Below are 22,461 nucleotides of genomic sequence, written 5' to 3' on the forward strand. Positions count from 1 at the left end.
TCCAGAGAAACAGTGCAGAACAAGACAGGCAGTTTCTGTCCCTCAGTGTACATTTATAGCCTAAATAAGATATCAGTTTAGGCTTGTAGAACACTGGGTGATTACTACCAAAGGGAGTAATGTGGTGATGGCTGCTGCTGTTGAGACCGACTGGTCCTTTCTGGGCTGGTGACTGAGTTTCTGAGGCTCTTTCCTGGGGCTGAATGTGACTAGAAATCTGGGACTGGGTGATAACGAGCCAGTTCTGACACTGTGACTCGGATAGACATTGAGGAGGTCAAAGACTGAGGTCTGGCTGGTTACTGGGTAATCTTAATATAAACCATCCTTCAGTGACCATGACTGCTTGAGACCAAAGGACTTACTGGACATGTTTCTGGGAGGCGATGTCAAAATCATAGTTTAATGAAAGTTGTTATCCACAATTCAGGAGGTAAAATGAAAAAACAAGAGTAGCAAAAAAGCAACATTTGATGAGGCGGAACTTGCAGGCACGGATCAGTCCTTCTGAGACCAGGGGCTCTACCGGACTGCTTTCTCCGTCGCTCTCATCCGACGCCAAAGGGGCGGGACTTCCGGTGTGTTTCCGCGGTCCCGGAGCGCGGTGTGAGGTGAGTGAGGCCTTCTGACCTCTTTTTCGTCTTTTGATTTTATTGTGTGTGCGACCAGGCTACCCTCTTTTCGGCTTGTAATGTGGAGTGCCCTGAACTAGGTCCGTGTCGCCGCGGCGACCGAGGGGACCGGCGGTGGGAACTGTCTTTGAAGGCTTTTCTGTCTGACAAGACGCCTCTATAGACAGCGTTGCTAGGGCTTCCCGAGGCACACGGATTAACTTCTCTTTCTTCTTAACTAGAGACCTTAGCTGTACCTGACTTGGTTCAGTCCTACACTGCGTGAGTTAGGGTAAGGGCTTTCCCTAAACTGACTCTGTTTCTAGTATACAAAACGGATATTACATTTGTGTTAAATATGTGTTTATTAAGCGCCAGATATGTTTTAGGGGTGCAAAAAGATTCAGGTTTCGTGGGGAAAGGGGACAGCCCTGAATCAAACATGCAAAGTTGCAACCGTATAATTGAAATGGAAGTGTACAAGGCACCTTGATTGTATCACAGAGCATCTAACCTAGTCCTGGGTCAAGGAAGCTTCATTGAGATGAATATTGAGCTGAGATCAGAAATTTTTGACCGTTTTGTGGAGAGAGTTTTCTCTAATTTGAGGTTCTAAAAAAGGCCATTGTGGTTGGAACAGAGAGCCTAGTATCAAACAAGCTGGAGGGGCTGCCAAGCCAAAGGGGGTGCAGGTTTTTTAGGTCACAGTAAGAATTTTGGTTTCCTCCAGCTACAGGGGAAGCCATTCAGGGGACTAAGTGTGGGTGGTGACCTGATTAGATGGATATTTTGAAAAGGTCTCTTTGGCTGTTAACTAGAGGATGGATTGAGGGAAAATCATTCTCTGAGTGAAAGCTGATGCTAGTTTGAAGGCACTGGGTGAATAGTTTGGATTAGGGAAATGGAGAGAGTTGTGATCGATAGTTGTGATCTTCTGCATTCCAGGACTGTGAGAAACTCAGAGCTATAGTGAGGCAGATTGGTACACTGCAGAGTTTTGTGCGTATTCAGTAAACCTTTTCCCAGCCTCTCTGTGCCAGGCCATGTACGAGCTGCTGGAGATAATAGTGAAGAGGATTGAAGGATGGTGGAATTAGAATGGAAAAAAGTCATTATCAAGGAGGAGCACACAAATGCCACAGGAAGGGTGGCTAATTGGTGAGCAGTTATTCTAAATGGAATATCTGTTCATTCACAAGTATTTATTAAGCACTTTTTGAATTCCAGGTTATGGATAGGAAAATGAATATACAAATATTTAGAGCAGTGGTTTCCAAACTTTTTTGACTGTGACTTGTAGTAACAAATACATACATGTCATGACTAGACATGCACACAAACACACAGTTTCAGAAAATAATGCTCATCCTTACTACTTATAATGTATTCAGGTATTTTTAAAATTATACTCTTTTTTAAAACAAAATTTTTAGATGGAGATAGACACGACACCTTTATTTTGTTTAGTTATTTTTATGTGGTGCTGAGGATCAAACCCAGTGCCTCACAAATGGTTGGCAAGTGCTCTACCACTGAACCTCAAACCCTGCTTCAAGAATTCTGCCCTTTTTATTTAAAAATATAGTGCTGATCAAAACCTTTTAAATAGACTTCTTAACTCATTTATGGGTTGTAACTTACAGTTTGGAAAAAATGCTAATTTAGAGTGAGAGTCATTTGTTGTCATTTTTGAGTAAAAGCAATAAAATAGGCTCCCAGTATTTTTGGAAAAGTTTTGGTCTTCCCACACTGTTTTATTTGTTTAAAATAAAAAGTGATATCTTGGTGCAGTGGCGCATGCCTGTAATCCTAGTGACTCAGTAGTCTGGGGTAGGAGGGTCCCAAGTTTGAGGTCAGCCTCTGTAACTTAATGAGACCCTGTCTTTAAATAAAAAGGACTAGGGATATAGCTCAGGAGTAGAGTGCCCCTGGGTTCAATCCCTAGTACCGCCAAGAGAAAAAAAAATAGTAAACAGAACTAAACAAACAGTTGGTTTTTCTGTTTGTGAAAATTTGAGGTCTTGTTTGTACTTCCAGCTAGATTGGAAGTACCTGAAGGGCAGTAACTGTCTTATTCTGTGGATTTTAGGGCCTAGCAAAGTGAGGGTACTTGGTGAATATTTGTCAAATTGAATAGGTAGATGAATCATGAATAGAAGTTTAGATAATTGGTTGGACCATTCTTAGAAATACCATTGAGGCATCATCTGCCTACAGAGATTTTTTTTCCAGTTTTGTTTTGTTCTGTTTAATCAGTGTGTCCTCACAGGAGGTTGAAGTAGGCAAAATAAGTTTTCTAGCCTCCTTTGTCTCTAAATACTGATCCTAGGCCACTCCTGCCACCTGTATTCATTCTGCCACAGAATGTGCCTCTTTGGGAAGTTGCTTCACTCCTTGGAGTTTAGAGGGTTTTATGAGTTGAAAAAAAAAAAAGGAAGAAGAAGAAGAAAAAGAAGGGGGATTTGTGGTTGAAAAGCTCTACACTCCTCAAATCTTTTGTGCCTTGTAGATGCTGATGGGAAATTGGATATGTACTTGATTTAATCATCCTTCCCAAATCTGGGACTCGCAGGGATATGTTTTGGACAGAAATATAGCTTAAAATGATTTGGGGGGCTGGGGTTGTGGCACAGTGGTAGAGCACTTGCCTAGCATGTGTGAGACACTGGGTTTGATCCTCAGCACCACATAAAAATAAATAAAATAAAGGTCCAACAACTAAAAAAAATTTAAAAAGATGATTTGGCTATGGTTAGAGTTTAGAATGAAGCATTCAGGCTTTTCCCACCTTCAACCTCTGTTGGGATAGAGACATCTGAGAACAGATCATCAGAGTGGGCAGTAGAAATTACCCTGGCCTGCCAGGCTGAGAACACAGATTTCAATTTGGGCCTTGTGTAACCTATCACTTTTTTAAAACTTGTGACTTTCTACCTGTGAAATTAGTGTTCTTGCTTCTTAAATTAAAACACAAAAATCCTCTTCTATCATCCTCATTTTCCTCATCTGTAAAACAGATACAATGAGGTTTAAGGGAGACAATTATGTCAGGGAGTATAATTCAACATCTGGCACATAGGGAATACTCAGCAAATGAAACAACCTTCCCCAAGTTCTAATGAACTCTTATTTCTTTAATTTTCAGCTATTCTAGAAGACAGGGAAGAAGGATTCTCCTTTTGGTTACCTACCACTGGCCTATGGCTGCCATGCAGATGGATCCTGAGCTGGCCAAGCATCTCTTCTTTGAAGGGGCTACTGTGGTCATCCTGAACATGCCCAAGGGGACAGAGTTTGGCATTGACTACAATTCCTGGGAAGTGGGGCCTAAGTTCCGGGGTGTGAAGATGATTCCCCCGGGCATCCACTTCCTCCACTACAGCTCTGTGGACAAGGCCAATCCCAGGGAGGTTGGCCCTCGTATGGGCTTCTTTCTTAGCCTGCAGCAGCGGGGGCTGACAGTTTTGCGCTGGAATACCATCCGGGAAGAGGTAGACTTGTCCCCAGCCCCAGAGGCTGAAGTAGAAGCCATGAGGGCCAATCTTCCAGAGCTGGATCAATTTCTGGGGCCTTACCCATATGCCACGCTCAAAAAATGGATCTCACTCACCAACTTTGTTAGTGAGGCCATGATGGAGAAGCTACAACCTGAGAGCCGGCAGATCTGTGCTTTCTCAGATGTGCTGCCGGTTCTCTCCATGAAGCACACCAAGGATCGAGTGGGGCAGAACCTACCCCTCTGTGGCACTGAGTGTAAAAACTACCAAGAGGGCCTGGCCCGGCTACCTGAAATGAAGCCTAGAGCTGGGACAGAGATCCGCTTCTCGGAGCTACCCACACAGATGTTTCCAGCAGGTGCCACACCAGCAGAGATAACCAGGCACAGCATGGACCTGAGCTATGCCTTGGAGACTGTGCTTAACAAGCAGTTCCCCAGCAGCCCCCAGGATGTGCTTGGTGAGAAGCAGCAATGCTCTAGGAATGGGCCCAGGGAATGATGTTAGTATGGGTGTTTTAGAATAGGGGGTGAATCTTGGATTTTCTAGTTCAGTGGTTCTTAAACCTAGGTGGGAGGTGGACTCACCCAGTATATTTTTTAAAGGTATAAATATATGTTTACCCTACTAGTTAAAGGTATAAATGTATGTTTACCCTTATCCTTGGAGAGTTTGAGTCAAGAGATAAGGAGTGGGACTCTAGCAATTTATCTTTCTGGCTAACTGGCCATCTTTCTATCTAATAAACCCCCTATGTGAACCTGTATTTGGGAACTACTGATATGATCTAGCCCTGTAGAGGGAAGGGATTTGGTTGACAGAGTGGTCAGACTGAGACCAGGGCACAGGGCTCCTGGTTCCTAGGCCAGATTTGTGCTCCTAATAGCCCCCGTGCCACCTTAGTTTGATCCTCAGTCTTTTAAGATACTGGTATACTACTGTCTTAAAATTGGATAGTGGTTTTTATTTTAATTTTTGTCATTTTTATTGTTGCTTCCCCCCCTTATTACAAAAAATACATGTCATAAAAGAAAAAACAAAATTCACTTCACATCCTACCTCCTAGAAATAACCATTTTCACATTTACTTTCCTTCTTTTTTCTCTGTATTTCTTTTTTTTTTTTAATATTTATTTTTTAGTTATAGTGGGCACAATGTCTTTATTTTATATTTATGTGGTGTCTTGAGGATTGAACCCAGTGCCTCACGCATGCTAGGTGAGTACTCTACCTCTGAGCCACAGTCCCAGATCCTTTCTCTGTATTTCTTTGTATTTCATTTTAATCTTTTCTCTGAGTATTATAATCTCTTAAAAATTTAATTTCATGTTTAGGTATATTATGACTTTTTAAAAACAGTATTAAAGTATGTTACTTTGAAGTTAAAAACAAAACTTTTTTCATGCTAGTGAAAGGATCAGCCATTTTTAGTGGCTGGTTAGTGTTCAGTTCTCTGTTGATGGATCTTCAAAAAGTTTCTTTGTTTTTCTATTATGGACTTATGAACATCCTGTGTGTACTTACACATGTTTATGATTGTAATAGTTGGATCAGAATGTGCACATTACCAAGAGGAGATTTTGCATCCTCATTATCTGGTAGAAAGCTATTGCCCACCACCTTTGGATAGTATTGAACATGGTGTTTTAGCAAATTCCTCTTTGAATTAAATGGTTGAAAAGTGGCACCTCATTTCTGTTTATATTTCTTCCAGTTGTCCAAGTAATGTGCATGTTTTCCTGTTGGAAAGTTGGTGAGAAATTTGATTACAGGGCTTTTTTTTTTTTTTTTTTTTTTTCTCATTGACTCAGCTGATAACATAAAAGAACATTTTTTATATCTATTTTTTAATTGTAATTGGACACAATACCTTTATTTATTTATTTTTATGTGGTGCTTAGGATCGAACCCAGGGCCTTGCACGTGCTGGGCAAGTGCTCTACCGCTGAGCCACAATCCCAGCCCATAAAAGAACATTTTTAATGGATATATCTTCATGCATTACATACTATTTTCATGTAAAAAGTAACACTTGGAATCCTAGCTTAAAATGAATAGAAGTTCTATTATCTACCTTGTAGGCTTTTCAATTTTTCAAAATACATCCTATGAAAAGATCTATTATAACAGGGATAGCTTTGAATCTGCATGACAGCTCCTTAAAAATATTTCTGATATCATAATTTAATTGTAGGCAAGGTTGGGAATGTACAAATTTAAATATCCTAAATGCAAAGAATAGGTCAATATTTAGTTTCACAAATTAAACAGGTAAAGGCAACTAGAGAAGTAAATCTTGCACAAAGAAAATTTGACTGTAATTGGTGAAACATCCAGAACACCTAGACTAAGAAACTATTCACACAATTCAGTCTTGGATACACAAGCTTGGGAGCTGGTTTTTCTAAAGGTGACAGATCAAATGCCATACATTTAGCTAGTTTTTCTAAAGGTGACAGATCAAATGCCATACATTTAAGGAGGTATTTGGTGTTGTGCTTATCTGTTCTTTTTATGGCCCACAGGTATCTACTCCTCATTAAATTTACAGCCACCTTTGAAACCAAAGAGAATGCCTTTGGTCAGCCATGATATATCTGTGGCAGCCAGAGACCCAGTTGCTTGCCCATGAACACTGGCTTCTAGATCCGCAGATCTCTTATGTTTGAGACAGGCTTTTCTGGAAATTGGGAATAATAACTATTTTTTTTTTTTAGTTCTGCTTTGGGCCAGGTTTTATGCTAAATGCTTTACAAGCACTACATTAATTGGTTTAATTTTTACTATAGCTCTCAAATAAGGAAATTGAGGCATAAATAGATTATGCCCAAGGTCACACAGATGCTAAGTGGTAGAGCTAAGATATGAATCCAGGCAGTTTGGCTCCAGAGCCCATGCTCTTAGCCACTGAGCTGCTCTTAGAGATAAAATCACAGAGCCCTGTGATTAAATAAACAAAAATAAGCTGACTGGCAGGCTAGCCCTGGAATAAGTTCTCACAAATTTTCCTGTTCTAAAAGTGTTCCCACCCAGTAGAGAATCTGTTTTATCTTTCTGTTATTGATGTTGCAGAGCATTGGATGTATATGCAATCTTAGGCAAGTCTTTGACCTCATCTATAAAATGGGGAAATACCACTTTCCCTGATCACCTTGTGGAGATGGATTGAAGGTTTTATGGTGTAATGCTGCATTTCTCTGACCTCAAGCAGGGTCATCTGCATTGGAATCACCCAGGGAGCTTATTAGAGTTACAAATCTTCAGCCATCATGTCTCCTCAAACAAAATCTCTGAGGGTAAGACTTGGGCAGCTTCACTTTTAATGAGCTCCCCTAATTATTCTGGTGGGCAGCCAAATTTGAGATCCACATATTTTGTAAACTTTTATAATGCCAGGAAAGTACTAGGAAAACCTTTTATCTTGCAGTCAGATTTTATAGAACTCCAAAGCAGTTTAGTCTCCCATGGCTTGAATTTATAGCGTTTAGCAAATATTTACTGAGTACCTACTAGGTGTAAAATCCTATACTAGCCTCTGCTGGAATGCCAGAATAGAAGACCTCCTTATTGCTGAGTTCCAGTGGAATTGATGGTCTTGTGAACCATACAGGGTAGAGTCAACTGGTGCTCCTCACCCTCAGGATCATTTCTGTTCTCTATACCTTTCAGGTGAACTCCAGTTTGCCTTTGTGTGCTTCCTGCTGGGCAACGTGTATGAAGCATTTGAGCATTGGAAGCGGCTTCTGAATCTCCTTTGCCGATCAGAAGCAGCCATGGTAAAGCATCACACCCTATACATCAACCTCATCTCCATCCTGTACCACCAGCTTGGTGAGATCCCTGCTGACTTCTTTGTGGACATTGTCTCCCAAGACAACTTCCTTACCAGTACTTTACAGGTGAGCAGTCTTTTGGCTGATACCCACGTGGGTCAGAATAAAGGCAAGGGTATAAAAGCATCCTAAAGAAGATTACCTTACTGTTCCTTGCTGTTCTTCCATGACCCAAAAGTTTCTTAATTGCATTCCCATTCTTGAGGTGTTTCCTGGTTCTCTTCTACTCTCTTCTATACTAGAGGCCCTGTCCCTATACCACCTTCTCCCACCTCATTCCCAGAGGGCCTAGCATTGGGGTACTTAGAATTTGAATCTTCTTCACCTCTTTGGGTTACCCAGCTGTATCATCAGTCAGTTTTTTTATCTGAGGAAGACTACTAAGTGAAGAAAAAGAGAGATTTGTGCAAGGTATTGGAGGCTGAAAGTCCAAGATGGGGCAACACTATTGTTTTGGCCTCTGGTGAGGGCTTAACAACAGAAGGCTTCATGGTGGGAGCACATACAGGAGAAAGAGATCGCCTCCAGACAGGAAGCCAGAGAGTATAGGGCATGGCTGAACTTATTCTTTTATATCCTCTCACAAGAATTACATTAATCATCAAGAGCACTATCCTAGTGACCTAAGAACCTTCTGCTAGGCCCTGTGTTTTAACATTGCCACACTGGGACCAAACTTCCAATACATGTGATTTGGACAAACCACATCCAAACAAGAGCAAAACAGCTTTTCTTTCTCCCTGTAGCTGTGAATTGCTACAATCCAATAGGGCAGAGTTTTGAAGCTTGTTATTCCCAGTGAAACATCTGCAGCTCCTTAGATCTCATTTAAGCATTAAAGTAACTTTGATTTCCTGTTCAAACAAAATGTGCCAGTTTCTGCAGAGATTCTCTGACAGAAAAATTTGAAATTTGCTTTTAACTTGGCAATTAAATTTTCATTATGAGTGGTAATTAGGGAAGAAGCTTCAAACAACTTACAATCTTCATCCTGTGCTATTTCTTCCCTTTGCAAACAGATTAGTTTCCTTTATGTACTTGGGACAGCTTCTGTCACTCATATTTTGTAACTTTCTCAAGTATAGAAGAGGAAGAAGCAGCTTACTGTCAGTTTCCATACTTTTTCTCCCATGAGCTGCTTTCTTCTTCCCATGAGTGAGACCCCCTTGAGGCCTATTCCATACAAGGTGGCTCCTCATTGACCTCCCACTCCCATCCAGGATAAGGGAGGAAACTAGCATCCACTAAATGCCTGTTGGCCTCAGGCATCAAGTTTATCATGTTATATGGGTTCCTTCATTTAATCTCTTTGGAATCCTGTAAGGCAGAGGAATTATTCCCATTTTACAAGTGAAAAACAGATTCAGAAAGGTTAAATCACTTACTTAAGGTCACACGGCTGGCCAGGAGAAGTCAGGATTCATACACATGCTTGTGACTTTGGTGCATATTCTTGTGCCCCCATTGTACTGCAAGTAGTATAGATTTCCTAGAAGGACTCCTGATTGACATTGGTGGAGATACCATCGGGGCATGTTTCTCAGATACAAAACACTTTTCTAAAACTAACAGGCTGTTGGAAAAGTTCCTGTGAGTAGGCACCTGACTTGAAACTCTGATAGTTGGAGGACCATGGAGATGAGTCAGTAGGCTGATGACTTAAGCCTGGTGCATTCCACTTCAGAAAAATTATAAAATTGCCCTTTTATTGGTTCTTGATATAACAAGAGATATTAAATCTCTTTATTATTCCTCTGTGGGACCCCACACCTCACCCTCAAAGTTACTGGTCCTGGCTTGCATGTGAGGAGACCTCCAGCAGTGACTACAGCCAAAGGGAGTAATTTTCTGCCTTTGCATTGTGAGTGGATGCTGTTGCACAAACATAGGAGGACCACAGTGCCATGGCTGTCCCTTTCAGCAGAAGCAGCAGCTGAGCTCTCGTTGCTGAGGCTTTATTGTCAGCAATGATCAACAAAGCAGACAGAGCCTAGATGGATTGCTAGATACCCAGGTGAATTGGGAAGGCTGATAGTTGGAAAAATTCTGTTTGGACTTTTCACCAAGACAATTTGATATCATTATTTGGAAAAATTCAGGACATGTGCCTTTAAAGAAATACATCAGCAAATGGTTTTGATCATTCTTTGTATACAAATGATTGTATTGAGGAATATATGTTGGAGTTAGCCAGGGTTCTTGGCTTCAAGGGATTCGTTCATGGATTTAGTGGTCATTGACTGAGCACCTGATCTATACAAGGCTCTGTTCTAGAAATGGGAATATAACCTCAAGCAAGAGTTTCTAATGTATAACTTAATTTTGATGGAAAAGAAAACAGATGAATTAACCAAATAACTCCAGATACAAATGCATTTTAGAAGGCAGTCCTGCCCCCAACACCATTGCCCTAGCCCAGGCCTTTTGTTCTCCCTTAGATTACATCAGTCTTCAGTCTCCCTGGTTAGCCCATTTGTCACTGCCATCTGAGTTGCTCCAAAATACAGATCTGATCCTACTTCTCTGTGGCTCCTCATTGCATAGAAAATTAAAGTCCAAACATAGTCCCAGGGCCCATTCTGATGTGGCTCTTACCCTGTTTTCTAGTTTCTCCTTTCTCTCCCTGTTTTACCCATGAATCTAGTACTAGTGGTGGTTTCCTTACAGGTTCCCAGTCAATCAAACCATGTTTCATGCCTTTTTTTTTTTTTTTTTTTTTTTTTTTTTTTTTTTAAGAGGTGGGAGTCTCACTGAGTTTCTCAGGCTGGCCTTAAACTCCTGTGGTTCTCCTGCCTTAGCCTCCAGAATAGCTAGGACAACAGGTGTGCACCACCAGGCCCAGTATTGCCTTTTTTATATATTGTAAAAAGCACATCACCTGAGATTTACCTTCTTAACAGATTTTTTTAAATTACCTTTTTCTTTCTTTCTTTCTTTCTTTATTTTTTATGTGGTGCTAAGGATCAAACCCAGTACCTCACAAGTGCGAGGCAAGCGCTCTACCGCTAAGTTATAACCCCAGCCCCTAATTACCTTTATTTTTTTTTTAGTTTAGTTTGTTTTTGTGGTGCTGACGATCGAACCCAGTGCCCCAAGCATGCTAGGAAGTACTCTGCCACTGAGCCACAACCCCAGCCCTCTTTAACAGATTTTTAAGTGTTTGGTATTATTAATCATAAGCATAATGTTGTCCAGAAGATCGCTAGAACTTTTTCAAATTGCATAACTGAAACTTGGCTTTCATTTTTTCTGCCTTCTGGATTGAACCTGGACTTCTCTCTATCTGATGTATATTTGCTCATCCTGCAGCATCCCTCTCTGTGAGGCCAGCCCACATCTCCCTCCTTTCCATACTGTTAGCCTGCTTTGGACTTTTCTCTAGTATATTGCATGGCTTGTTCTTCCTGGAATTATTATTTTCTGCTTGACACCCCCCAACAAGCTATGAACTCCCTTTACAAAAAGCCTATTTTTTTTTTTAATCTGGTTATTTTTAGCACCTAGTCAAGGCCTACCACTTATCTCACTTTTTGTTATTGGTTGTTGTTGATGGAAAAAATGCGTAGTTCCCGTGGCAATATAAATACCATAAATATAAACAGTGAAGTTTGATCAAAGGGCATTAGGATCACGAAAGAGGAAGTGATTAATTCTGACTGGGATTGAGATTGAAGGGATAGAGGATTGGGAATGGCTTTATGTAAAAAGGGACATTTGACCATGATCGTGAAGGATGATTGATACTTCAAAAGTCACAGTGTGAACAAGGGTATTGTAAAACTTTTTATTATTATTTTTTTTTAATGGAGAGTCACATTGATGCCATCTTGGCAGTAAGAATCTAGTCCTCTACACAGAGGCATTCAGTCAGGGTGTTTGTGACTGAATGAATCAGCCCTTAAAAGCCTTCCTCAGCTAGCAGCCTGCTCTCACCCCAGGTAGTCAAGTAAGTGGAGTTGGCTTCCTTACTTAGGAGCTTAAATGGCTATTGCCCATGGAGAGGGACTGGTGTTTGTATGTGTAAGCACTTAAAGACATTAAAGACAGCCGCATTAGCATGGATAAAATCAGCCCCATAATGGCCTCAACCATTAATTTTTTTTCATCTTTCCCATGTGAGTAGATGCCATTGGTTTTTACAAATCCCTTGGATTTAGTTTGAATAAAAATTATTTGTTTTACAAAAATAGATGCAGTTTTATATAAAGTAACTTAAATCACCATAATTTGTTTAAAACCAGTGAAGGGATAATCTGAATTTAATAGCAGTATGTTAGAAAGAGTTATGTACAAATAAGGATTCTTATTGCTGGTTGTATAGCATTTAGGCATATAGTCATAAAACGTGTTTTTTTTTAAGTTTTAGTAGACCACAAATGCTTTCTAGCTGAAGGTCTTGCCAGTACTCTGGATGCTAAAGTTCATCTCTAACCTTAAGGAAAACATTGACTCTAACAGTGATGTCTGTAGTATTTTTATCATAACACCAGCTATGATGAATTTACCTACTGATTTTATACCTTCTTTCTTCAAATGCTGCTTTGATGCTCAGTGTTGCCTCATTTAGCCTTCACAATAATCCTAGAAGTTAACCATATAATCCTATCATACAAATGAGAAAATAGCCTGAGAGAGGCCATACAATTTTGTCCACCATTATTTCATAGCTAGTGTATGACAAGGCTGAGCTGTGGGTTCTAAAGCCTATGATGTGCTCCCTTATATGTTTAGAGTCCCAGATGAAACATCCTAAATTCTTTTAAACTGTCCTCAGAAGTCATGATTCCTGTTGCTTTTCATCTTTCTGGTCATCACTGACAAGTGTGATAGTCTTATGTTTAACACCACTTCCTGTAATAAAATGTTATACTTCTAGCTAGTTTCATTCTAATTTAATAATCATTCAGGTACTGAAAAAACTAGGAAATTTCTTTTTTTTTTTTTTTTTTTTTTGGTCTAGCCATTGAGGTAAAATAGCAACTCAGTTAGCTACTTTGATATTTTGAATTTCTCACTGTGACCTGACTGAACTCAATTTATTTAACCTGAGTTTAAAAAAAAAAAAGCTTTCACATTAATGACTAGAGTAATTTAAATTTTTATAATAGATTTAATGATTGCAGTGTTTATACATTTTTTTATATTTGAAGAAAATCACCCAATGGCTGTGCTTTTTATTTTAGATAAATGTATTTGTTTGTAAAATGTGATTATCCTATTTAAAGGTATTTTTTAATATCTAAGATTAATCTGACCAAATTAAGGTGATTCATTTCTCAGTGATGTTTACTTGATTTCACCTTAGTGAATAAAATGGCCAGATCATGACTATTTTCTAAAGAAAGCATAAAATTATTCTGAAAATAAAAGAATCAGAATAAATGATTGCTTGAAAGAGAAGTACTCCTTAAACATCTTTTCTGAAATGTTTTTAAAATATCAAGCAGATGCCAGGAGCTAGGAGTGAGGGGAGGTTTTAACTGCCAGAGGGCAGCACCAGGGTGGTTTTTGAAGTGACTGAACTGTTCAGATTGTGTTGATGGATACATGCATCCTTTTTGGTCTTCAGACTCAGAACTGATTTCAAAAGAAAACACTAGATATAAATCATATCTGGTTATATGGTTATGTACATTTGTCCAGATGAATTAAACACTTAAACAATGGTTGAGTTTAATTGTATGCAAATTATACCTCAGTAAAGCTGATGTAAAACAAAACAGAACAACAACAACAAAAGAGTAGACCTAAACTGTGCTCTGGGTCTTAGAGGCCCACAGAGGACACAGTTTCAGAATCATCTTACAGGTGTCCAACAGGACAGTGCTGAAAATTTAATTTCAGGGATGCATTTAGTCTCTAACAATATAAAAGAAGGTCTTGGTGGGAGAAAAGAACTCAGCTGAGCTATCCCTGTGTGGACTGGGTCTTGCTCAGCACTTATCACTGCATGGTGCAGCATACCTAGTGTCCTGGTCCATACAATGGGAATAGTAATTGTCTGTCCTCCTACCTACTAGGTTTGTAGTAAAGATTGAAGTGACAAGTTCTTTAAAAAGGACAAAGCACTTTTCAAATTAGAAGCCTATTTTTTAGACCAAAACCTTCTGTCGTACCCACTTCTAGCTGACTTTACTCTCAAGCATCTTTGAAAGGTGGGTGGGGAGGGTGGATGATGACTGTGAGCCCAGCTTGTTCCAGCCTCTCACTTCCGGCCATTGCCAAATTTGGGGCATTCTTTGTTTCATTCTTACTGTGAGCATCCTGTGGACCCTAACTCCTGGCCAAGCCTGGGTGGTGTGCTATGGGAGACACACTGATAATTAGGATTCATTCCCTACTGTTTAGGACACACTGCGATGATGCAAACACAATGCCATAAGGGAGGCTCAGGCTCTATACTAAAGGAAGAGAGGCTGGAGGAGTTCATTTCAACCCTGGCCTTTACAAAGGCATGACACAGGGGGTAGCTTAAGAGCGAGTGGCATTCAGGGGCCTGGTACTCAAGCCTCCTCTTCTCCTTTTCTCTCCAGCATCATCACATAATTATTGAGCATTCATTTTGGTGCTAGGTACTACGCAAAAGAACAAAAAATGGATTTTCCCTGAACCTGTGGTTGTCTTCATTCTTTTGTTCATTAAACATCTCATAGGTCCCTTTTATTTTATATGTCACTGCCAGGTGTGTGGAATGCAGATATGAAAGGAGTCACTGCTGGGCTGGAGTTGTGGCTCAGTGGTATAGTGCTTGCCTGACATGCATGAGACCCTGGGTTCGATCCTCAGTGCTGCATATAAATAAATTAATTAAATAAAAGATCCATTGACAACTAAAAAAATAAATAAATAAAAAGAAAAGAAAGGGTCACTGCTTTGAGTTGCTCTTTTTGGGCAAGATCAACAGTAAATGGCCTATTTTACTGAGATAGAGGCCATGATGAGATACCCTTGATATGGGGGAGCCAAGGAGCACCAAATTCCACCATTGGCTTGGAAAGACAGACCAAGAAGGTGGTGTCTGGTTGAGCTTAAGTCAGGAGAAATTGCCAAGATGAAGAAAGAGAAAGCAAAAGGTGGAAGAGTGAAAAAGCAGAGGGAAGAAAAGCATGGGTGCACAGAGGAGGCAATTGAGTATGTTTGGGCAGCTGCTCAACATGGCTAGAGAAGAGGGGCTGCAGGGAGAATAATACAATTTACTGTGTAAGGAAGGGGAACAGGAAGAGGCTTTTGTTCATTCAGCCCAGCAGGCCCCCCATGACCTCTGGAGACAGATCCATGTATGTGCAGGGCCTCTAGAGCTAATGCAGTTTGAAAGGAGGCTTCTCTGCTGTCCCTCCCAGGCTCTCCCCCAGAGTTCAGCCATGCTGCAGGGCAGGCTCCATTAGCTGCCTTCAGACAGGCCAACTGCTGGTTTCTCCACTGCCCCCTCACCACTGAGATCACACAGCTCCTCTAATTAGTTATTGATCTGGTACTTTGTTGTGGACACACTTCCTTCTCCTCTGTTTAGTCAATTCCTGAGTTAATGAAGCCAAATTCTGTACCTTGTGCCTTCCCCCTCCTCCTGTCCATCACTTCTGCCTCTGCTTCTGTTGCTACTCTTCCAACAAAATGACTCTAAACAATGATCATTGAAAATGAGCCTCACCCTCCTGCTAACAGAAGGAAGAACGGTGGAGAAGCTGGTGGGAGCGTATTGTCCCTGGAATCCATTTCAGAGAATGCCTTTGGCCTGTGTCAAATCTGGTCTCTGGAGCTCAGGGTCCTTGTGTGGCCTGAAGATGATGTGGATTTAACAGCTGCTTTTGCCCTCATGTCCAGGTCTCAGGGTGGTCCTCCTGTAGTGTAGCAGATAACGGTCTGGGAAAAACCATTTCTTCTTTCTGGATATTTAACTCTTCTCCTTCATTTAACTCTTCTTCATCTCCATGTCCTTAAAATACACATTCAAGTGTATATTCCCAAGGGATGGTTAGGAGCCAATTGGATACTGTAGTAAGAGTGTTAGAAGGAATAGTGAGTTTGCTGTTATTCTTAAAAGGAATTGAGATCCAGGATAATGGGCTTTCAGATATGGAGAAAATTGCTGTGCTACCCCACCCATGTTTGCATGAGATGAAAATGAGTTCATGAGAACATCGCAATAAGGGACAAATGTCTAGAATATATAAAGAACTGCTATAACTCAACATACACACAAAATAAAAACCTAATTTTTAAAATGGGCAGAAGACTTGAGTAGGTATTTGCCAAAAAAAAAAAAAAAAAATACAAATGATCAATAAGTACATGAAAATATGTCCAACATCACTAAACAGAAATATAAATCAGAACTACAGTGAAGCTGAGCACAGTGCCACACACCTGTAATCCCAGTGGCTGGGGAGGCTGAGGCAGGAGGTTTGCAAGTTCAAAGCCTGCCTCAGCAACAGTGAGGCGCAAAGCAACTCAGTGAGACCCTTTCTCTAAATGAAATACAAAATAGGGCTGGGGATGTGTCTCAGTGGTGGATTGCCCCTGATTTCAATCCCTAGTAAACTCACACACACACCAAAAAAAAAAAACAACTACAGTGAGATACCATCCCACATTCATAGTGGCTATTGATAAAAAACAAAACAAAGTAGTAGTGTTGACCAGAATGTAGCAAAATTGGAACCCCTTGTGTGTTGCTAGTAGAGATATAAAGTGGTATGGATGCTCTTAGAAAACATTGTAGCAGTTCCTCAAAAAATTAAACATAGAATTACCATATGATCCAACAATTCCACTTCTGGGTCTACACTCAGAAGAAAGTAGGGAGAGTAGGGACTCAATAGTGTATTTATACAGCCATTTTGATGGCATTTTATTCACAATATCTAGAAGGTAGGAATAGCCCAAGTAGCCATCAGTAGACAAGTGGACTAACAAATGTGATATGAATGTTGTTTTGAAAAGAAAATTTTTGACAATTGTGTTAACATGGATGAACCATAGAGACATTATGCTAAGTGAACTAAGCTAGTCACAAAAGGACAAATGTGGGCTGGGGCTGTAGCTCAGTGGCAGAGCGCTTACCTAGCATGCGTGAGGCACTGGGTTTGATCCTCAGCACCACATAAAAATAAGCAAATGCATTCTGGGCTGAGGTTGTGGCTCAGTGGCAGAGCGCTCGCCTAGCACATGGGAGGCCCTGCGTTATCCTCAGCACCACATAAAAATAAATAAATTAAATAAGGGTGTTGTGTCCAACTACAGCTAAAAAATAAATATTAAAAAAATAAAGGCATTCTGTTCATCTACACTACAAAAAAATTTTTTTAAAAAGGACAAATGCCTGTGATTCCTCTTATGTGAGGCATGCATAGTCATATTCATAGAGACAGAGAGTAAAAGTGGTTGCCAGGGACTGAGGGAAGAAAAGAACAGGGTACTCATTCAATGGGTACAGAGTTTGAGGGAAGATGAAATAGCTTGGCAATGGGTGGTGGTGATGGTTGTACAACACTGTGGCCCCACTTGGTACCACTGAACTCTATATTTAAAAATGGTTTAAATGGCCGGGCGTGGTGGTGCACACCTGTAATCCCAGCGGCTTGGGAAACTGAGACAGGAGGATTGCAAGTTCACAGCCAGCCTCAGCAATGGCAAGGCATTAAGTAACTCAGTGAGACCCTGTCTCTAATAAAATATAAAAATTGGGCTGGGGATGTGGCTCATTGGTTGAGTGCCCCTGAGTTTAATCCCTGGTACCAAAAAAAAAAAAAAAAAAAAAAAGGTTTAAATGGTAAGTATGTATATTTTTTCCACAATTTAAACAATGATGATGTTTTTTTAAAAATGAACATTAAAGATATCTTTTAAGGGGGTTAGAAGCCTCAAACTGGCAGTCTCTGGCCCACAAAGGAGATTGTGGCAGCAGTTTAACCACTTGGCTAAGGCCTGGGACTTTATAGGATCCCAGGGCTTACATGACCCCCAAGCCTTTCTTAACACATGCTAGTGAAGCTACTGTCTCTTCTGATTTTCTGCCCAGGTGCCTATAGATCTCCACAGGGGTGGAGCCATGTGATGGCCTTGCTAGCCTTACTCTCCGTGGGTCATCTCTGCCCAGCATAGTAATTTTCCATTCCAGTCCTGTTTCAGCGACTCAGCTGGGTTTGGACCTTCTTTCTTGGTGGGATGGGGGTGCACAGCAGGTGTCCTGGGCCTGTGCCAGCAGCAGCTGATCCACCGCCCCAGAGAGCTTAACACCAGGAGGAAATTTCCACAGCTTTCTAGTCTCCTCTGTTCTCACAAGTGACTTACCCTCTGTTTTCTGTAGGTTTTCTTTTCCTCCGCTTGCAGCACTGCTGTGGATGCCACCCTGAGGAAGAAAGCTGAAAAGTTCCAAGCCCACCTGACCAAGAAGTTCCGGTGGGACTTTGCCTCAGAGCCTGAGGACTGTGCCCCAGTAGTGGTGGAGCTCCCCGAGGGCATCGAGACTGGCTAATTCTGCAAATGTTCAAGCCATGAGAGGCCTCTTCCAATTTGGCTGCAGCCCTGGTCTCTCCTTCACCATATCCCATCCTGGAACCCTCTGGGCCAGTGATCCTACCAGGTTTTGTAGAGATGGAGCCAGAATTCACTCCTTCACCAATAAATAAGTTCCTTCATTGCCAAAGAGGCTATATACATTCTGAAAGCACATTTGTGGGTTCCCTGTCAGCCTGGCCCTGGTTCCAACCTGACAGGCTCTTTTAAAAGCTTTTGGGAGAGACCTGCTTCAACAGCAGCCTAATTCCTTCTGTTGAGAAGAAATTGAACTGAAGGTCCATGAGAACTGACTGCTTGTTCCAGAGGATGATTAGAAAACGAGAAGCCCCAGGGTTCCAAAATGTCAGTTTATGATTTTTTTTTTTTTTTTTTTTTTTTTTTTTGAGTTAAATGTACGGTCATGAGCTGAGCCAGAATTTCTGCCTGCCTCTGGTTGAATGGGAGTCCCTGACAGAAAGTGTGGGCCCTCAAGTGCCCCAGTATCAGCAGGGGTAACAGAAGACAATTAGATTGAGTGATAGGTAATCAGCATTAGCTATTCTCCCTAAATCCCATGCTTCTGTCCAGAGGTCTGATGGGTAATCTGAAATTGATGTGGTTCCTGATCTCAGGGGCCCAGCTGGTATCACCTCCCATTCATTCTACTCTTGAGATCTCAGACCCAAAAGTGGGATGTGGCAGCCCTCTCAGATGTCCCCATTCTTTACCAGAGCCACCATGACTGTTTCTGAGGACCTGGAGATTCTACCATAAAAAAAAAGGTTTTTGTCCATGCAGGTTTCTTAGGCCCTGTTGACATTTCATGCTTTTTTCCTGAGCTCTGAAGATGATCTAGTCGGCCTAAATCTTTCATCCCTGCTATGGAGTCTGTCATCAGAGTAATGATGCTTCTGATTTCCCAGGAGTCCCAAGGGCATGCCCATCGTGCTATGTGGGCAGAGTTTTACCTCTGGATGGACACAGTCCCTCTACTCTGACCTCACACTGTTGTACTCTTGAGTCTGGGTGCCATCCTCTCCAATGCTGGGGCTCACAGCAGGTTTCTGAATGAGAATTCCTGCTGGTTAAGGCTTTCGGTTTTTCTTGTTTCCTTGGAGATGATTTTCCAAGAGCATAATGTACATTAAAGTCTGAATCGAGACTAATCCACTTGTGTGATCTCTCTTACAGATAATCTCCCCACTTTCTGAGCAGCCAAGATGCTGTCTGTAGATGTACATCTCCCTGCAGAGTGCCCAGGAGACCCTGTCCTGCCCCTGGAAGGGGCAGGCATCCAGTGTGACCTCTGTTCCTAGTGAGCATTGGAGACGGGCACACCTTAGCTTTATAAAATCCTGCAGATTCACCTCATGTGAATTTGCTATTATTTTCCTCCTGAAAGCCCACTCAGCAGAAGTACCTGGGGAGTTTGTTAAAAGTACAAATTCCAAGGAATAAAGTTCTAATGCATGCTTCAATGCAGATGAGCCCTCAAAACTGCTAAGTGAAGGAGGCCAGATCCAAAGACCATTCCATTCACATTGAAATGTCCAGAGTAGGCAAGTTCATAGAGATGGATCGTCAATCACTGGTTGAATAGGGAATTGAAAATGACGGTTAATAGGTTTGGGTTTCTTTATGGGGCAATGAAAATATGCTGGAATTAGATGGTACTGATGGTGGTAACAATCTTATGAATTCAGTATGCTAAGAACCACTGAAAGTCTACATCTTAAAATGGTGACTATTACGGTATATAAGTTGTACCTCCAAAATAATTCCTAAAAGTGCAGATTCCCATCTCACCCTGCAGGGATTCAGAGGCAGTAAGTTTGGATGAGGCCTGGGTTCTGAAGTATGCTCATTTTGAGTGACATTACTGAGCAGTAACAAGCATTATGCGTAGTACCTACAGTTGGGAAGAATTTCCCTCCTACTGCACTGTCAGGGCGGTACTCGGAAGTTGGATCCTGTGACCTCGGTCCCCAAGCTCGTCAATATTCCTCTGTCTACTTAGACATACCCCTGACACACAAACACACTGAAACAGGTTAAATGAGACTAGCTACGTACAGTAAGTGGCCTGTTCTGTTATTTCATTAAATCCTTGCAACATCATATGGTAACTATAGTTAACCCCATTCGTCATATGAAAATGTGTTCAGAGAAATTAGGTCATTTTGCCAGGGTCACACAGCTAGTAAGTATAGTGGACAAGAGTCAAGCCATGCTCACTGGTGCCCATAGTCCACTCTGCTTCTGTGACATCATAGCTACAGTTTACTCCTGCACTGCTCCTGCGTGCCCAGGGCAGTTTTCTGCTCTACCCTGCTCCCCAGCTCTCACCTTGGCTCTACTGACAGCCAGCTGTGTGATCTTGGGCAAACTGATTGTATTTGCTGGGCCTCAGTCCCCTTATGTAGAAGAGAGGTGGCTTGGATTTGGGGTTTATGATATAGGTTCTCCAGGCTTCCTTGGCTACTTAAAAGTTGACCTTGTGTTATTTTAAATTTTTTTCAAAAGGAAAATTATACAAAATAATGTGGCTGGGATGGCAAAAATACAACCCAGTATGTGTCTTTTGTTTGGGGCTGGAGTGATATCAATTTTAGGTCTTTTGCATGTTCCAGTTGGCAGTTCTCTATGTGCCTTTGATGAATAAAAAATGTGAAAATAAATTAATTATTACTTAATAGTTTCAGTAGTTTTGGAAGGCAGAAGCCTTCGAAACAGAACTATGGGTGTGCTGATCTCGAAGTTCTTTCCAGTTCTAACACATCTGAAAAATGAAGCTGTTGGCAGGACCTGGCCTGATTTTTAAATCACCTCAATGCAGCCTCTCGGGGTCTGGCTCTTATTTGCAAGGCTGGTTTATCCTATTAACAGAAATCAGCAGAGGTAGTGACTTTCCAACCCCTTCTGCTGTCCCCATGACAAGCCCTCGCTGCTCTGAGCCTCATTTCATCTAATTTCTCACCACTTGAGCAGTGGAGGAGTTCCCTGCCGTTGATTGCCTCTTATCATCAGTAATTATTCCCCCAATGTCATCCCTTGTAAATATTATTTAATATTCCCAGGGCTCTGTGACATGCTGGTCTCTAGCTAATCAGACTTTGGTTTGACCGAGATACCATCCCCTGCTGAAATGGGGGCTGGAATGCAGAATGAACACTCTGCTCAAAGCCAACTCAGAGCTGCATCTGTCAGCTTTAAAGCAGAACAGGATGGGATGTTCACCTGAGCTACCCACGAATCCTGGGAGCCTGTGTGATCCTGCAGACCTGCTTTTCTCTCCAGTTCCCTGCTGACCCTGACAGCACTTCCTCACCTCAGATTCTCTATGTCTCACCCTGGCAGGCTTGGTTTCCGTTCACCCTGCCTAGACACTTCTATTTCCGGAGTATCCAAGGTCTCTGGTGCTGGCTCATTCTGCCCCCAACCCAGGGCTCCTGCTGGGAACTGACCTTCCTGCTGAGATGTGGGAGAAGAGCCAGAAATAAAACCAGCCACTGAAGGCTGGCAGTGATGGGATGCTCATTGTCATGTTCAGCCCCCTCTTCTGCTGGACAGACCTACTGTCATGTCCCTGTGTAGATTCTCTAGATTTCTCTGGGAAACCGATATCCCGAGAGAGTGATGAGGCTGCTTGTTAAGCTGCTTGGTGGGAGAAAGGTAGAAGTCACAGGGCTTCTCCGTGAAGTTGTCTAATGTCCAGTGGTCTGTATGAGACAAGCTATACAGGTTCCTTTTCCTTGGATCTTTCTCTGGCTTCTTCCCTCCCCTAATTCCTCCATTTCCCCTGTCTACTTCCCTGAATGTTTACATGGCTCAGGTCTGAAATCCTTTCTAAGGGGATGCCAACAGATGGAGTTACATCTTGAGAGTGAGCAGCAGGTGAGGAGCAGTTGGAAAAAATTGCAGCACCAAAGAGCACAGAGGTGGGGCCCGGGGAGGACTGTCTGGAAGGAGGTCTTTGCATATAAGTGCAGAGTGGGGACCTTGGGAGAAGTCACAGAGTGGCAG

The 22,461-nt window shown here is 41.7% G+C and overlaps 1 protein-coding gene across 1 annotated transcript; it reads left to right on the forward strand.

Moving 5' to 3' along the window:
• Nucleotides 1-533: 533 nt before the first annotated feature.
• Aar2 (AAR2 splicing factor) lies at nucleotides 534-18,586 on the forward strand. Its single transcript, XM_076849072.1, has 4 exons — nucleotides 534-611; nucleotides 3,757-4,568; nucleotides 7,778-8,007; nucleotides 18,248-18,586. Exons 2-4 carry the CDS (start codon nucleotides 3,812-3,814, stop codon nucleotides 18,413-18,415), a joined length of 1,155 nt encoding a protein of 384 aa, XP_076705187.1. The 5' UTR covers nucleotides 534-611; nucleotides 3,757-3,811; the 3' UTR covers nucleotides 18,416-18,586.
• The last annotated feature ends 3,875 nt before the right edge of the window (nucleotides 18,587-22,461 follow it).

This window comes from Callospermophilus lateralis, chromosome 3, assembly GCF_048772815.1.
Source record: "Callospermophilus lateralis isolate mCalLat2 chromosome 3, mCalLat2.hap1, whole genome shotgun sequence".
Taxonomy (NCBI): Eukaryota; Metazoa; Chordata; class Mammalia; order Rodentia; family Sciuridae; genus Callospermophilus; species Callospermophilus lateralis.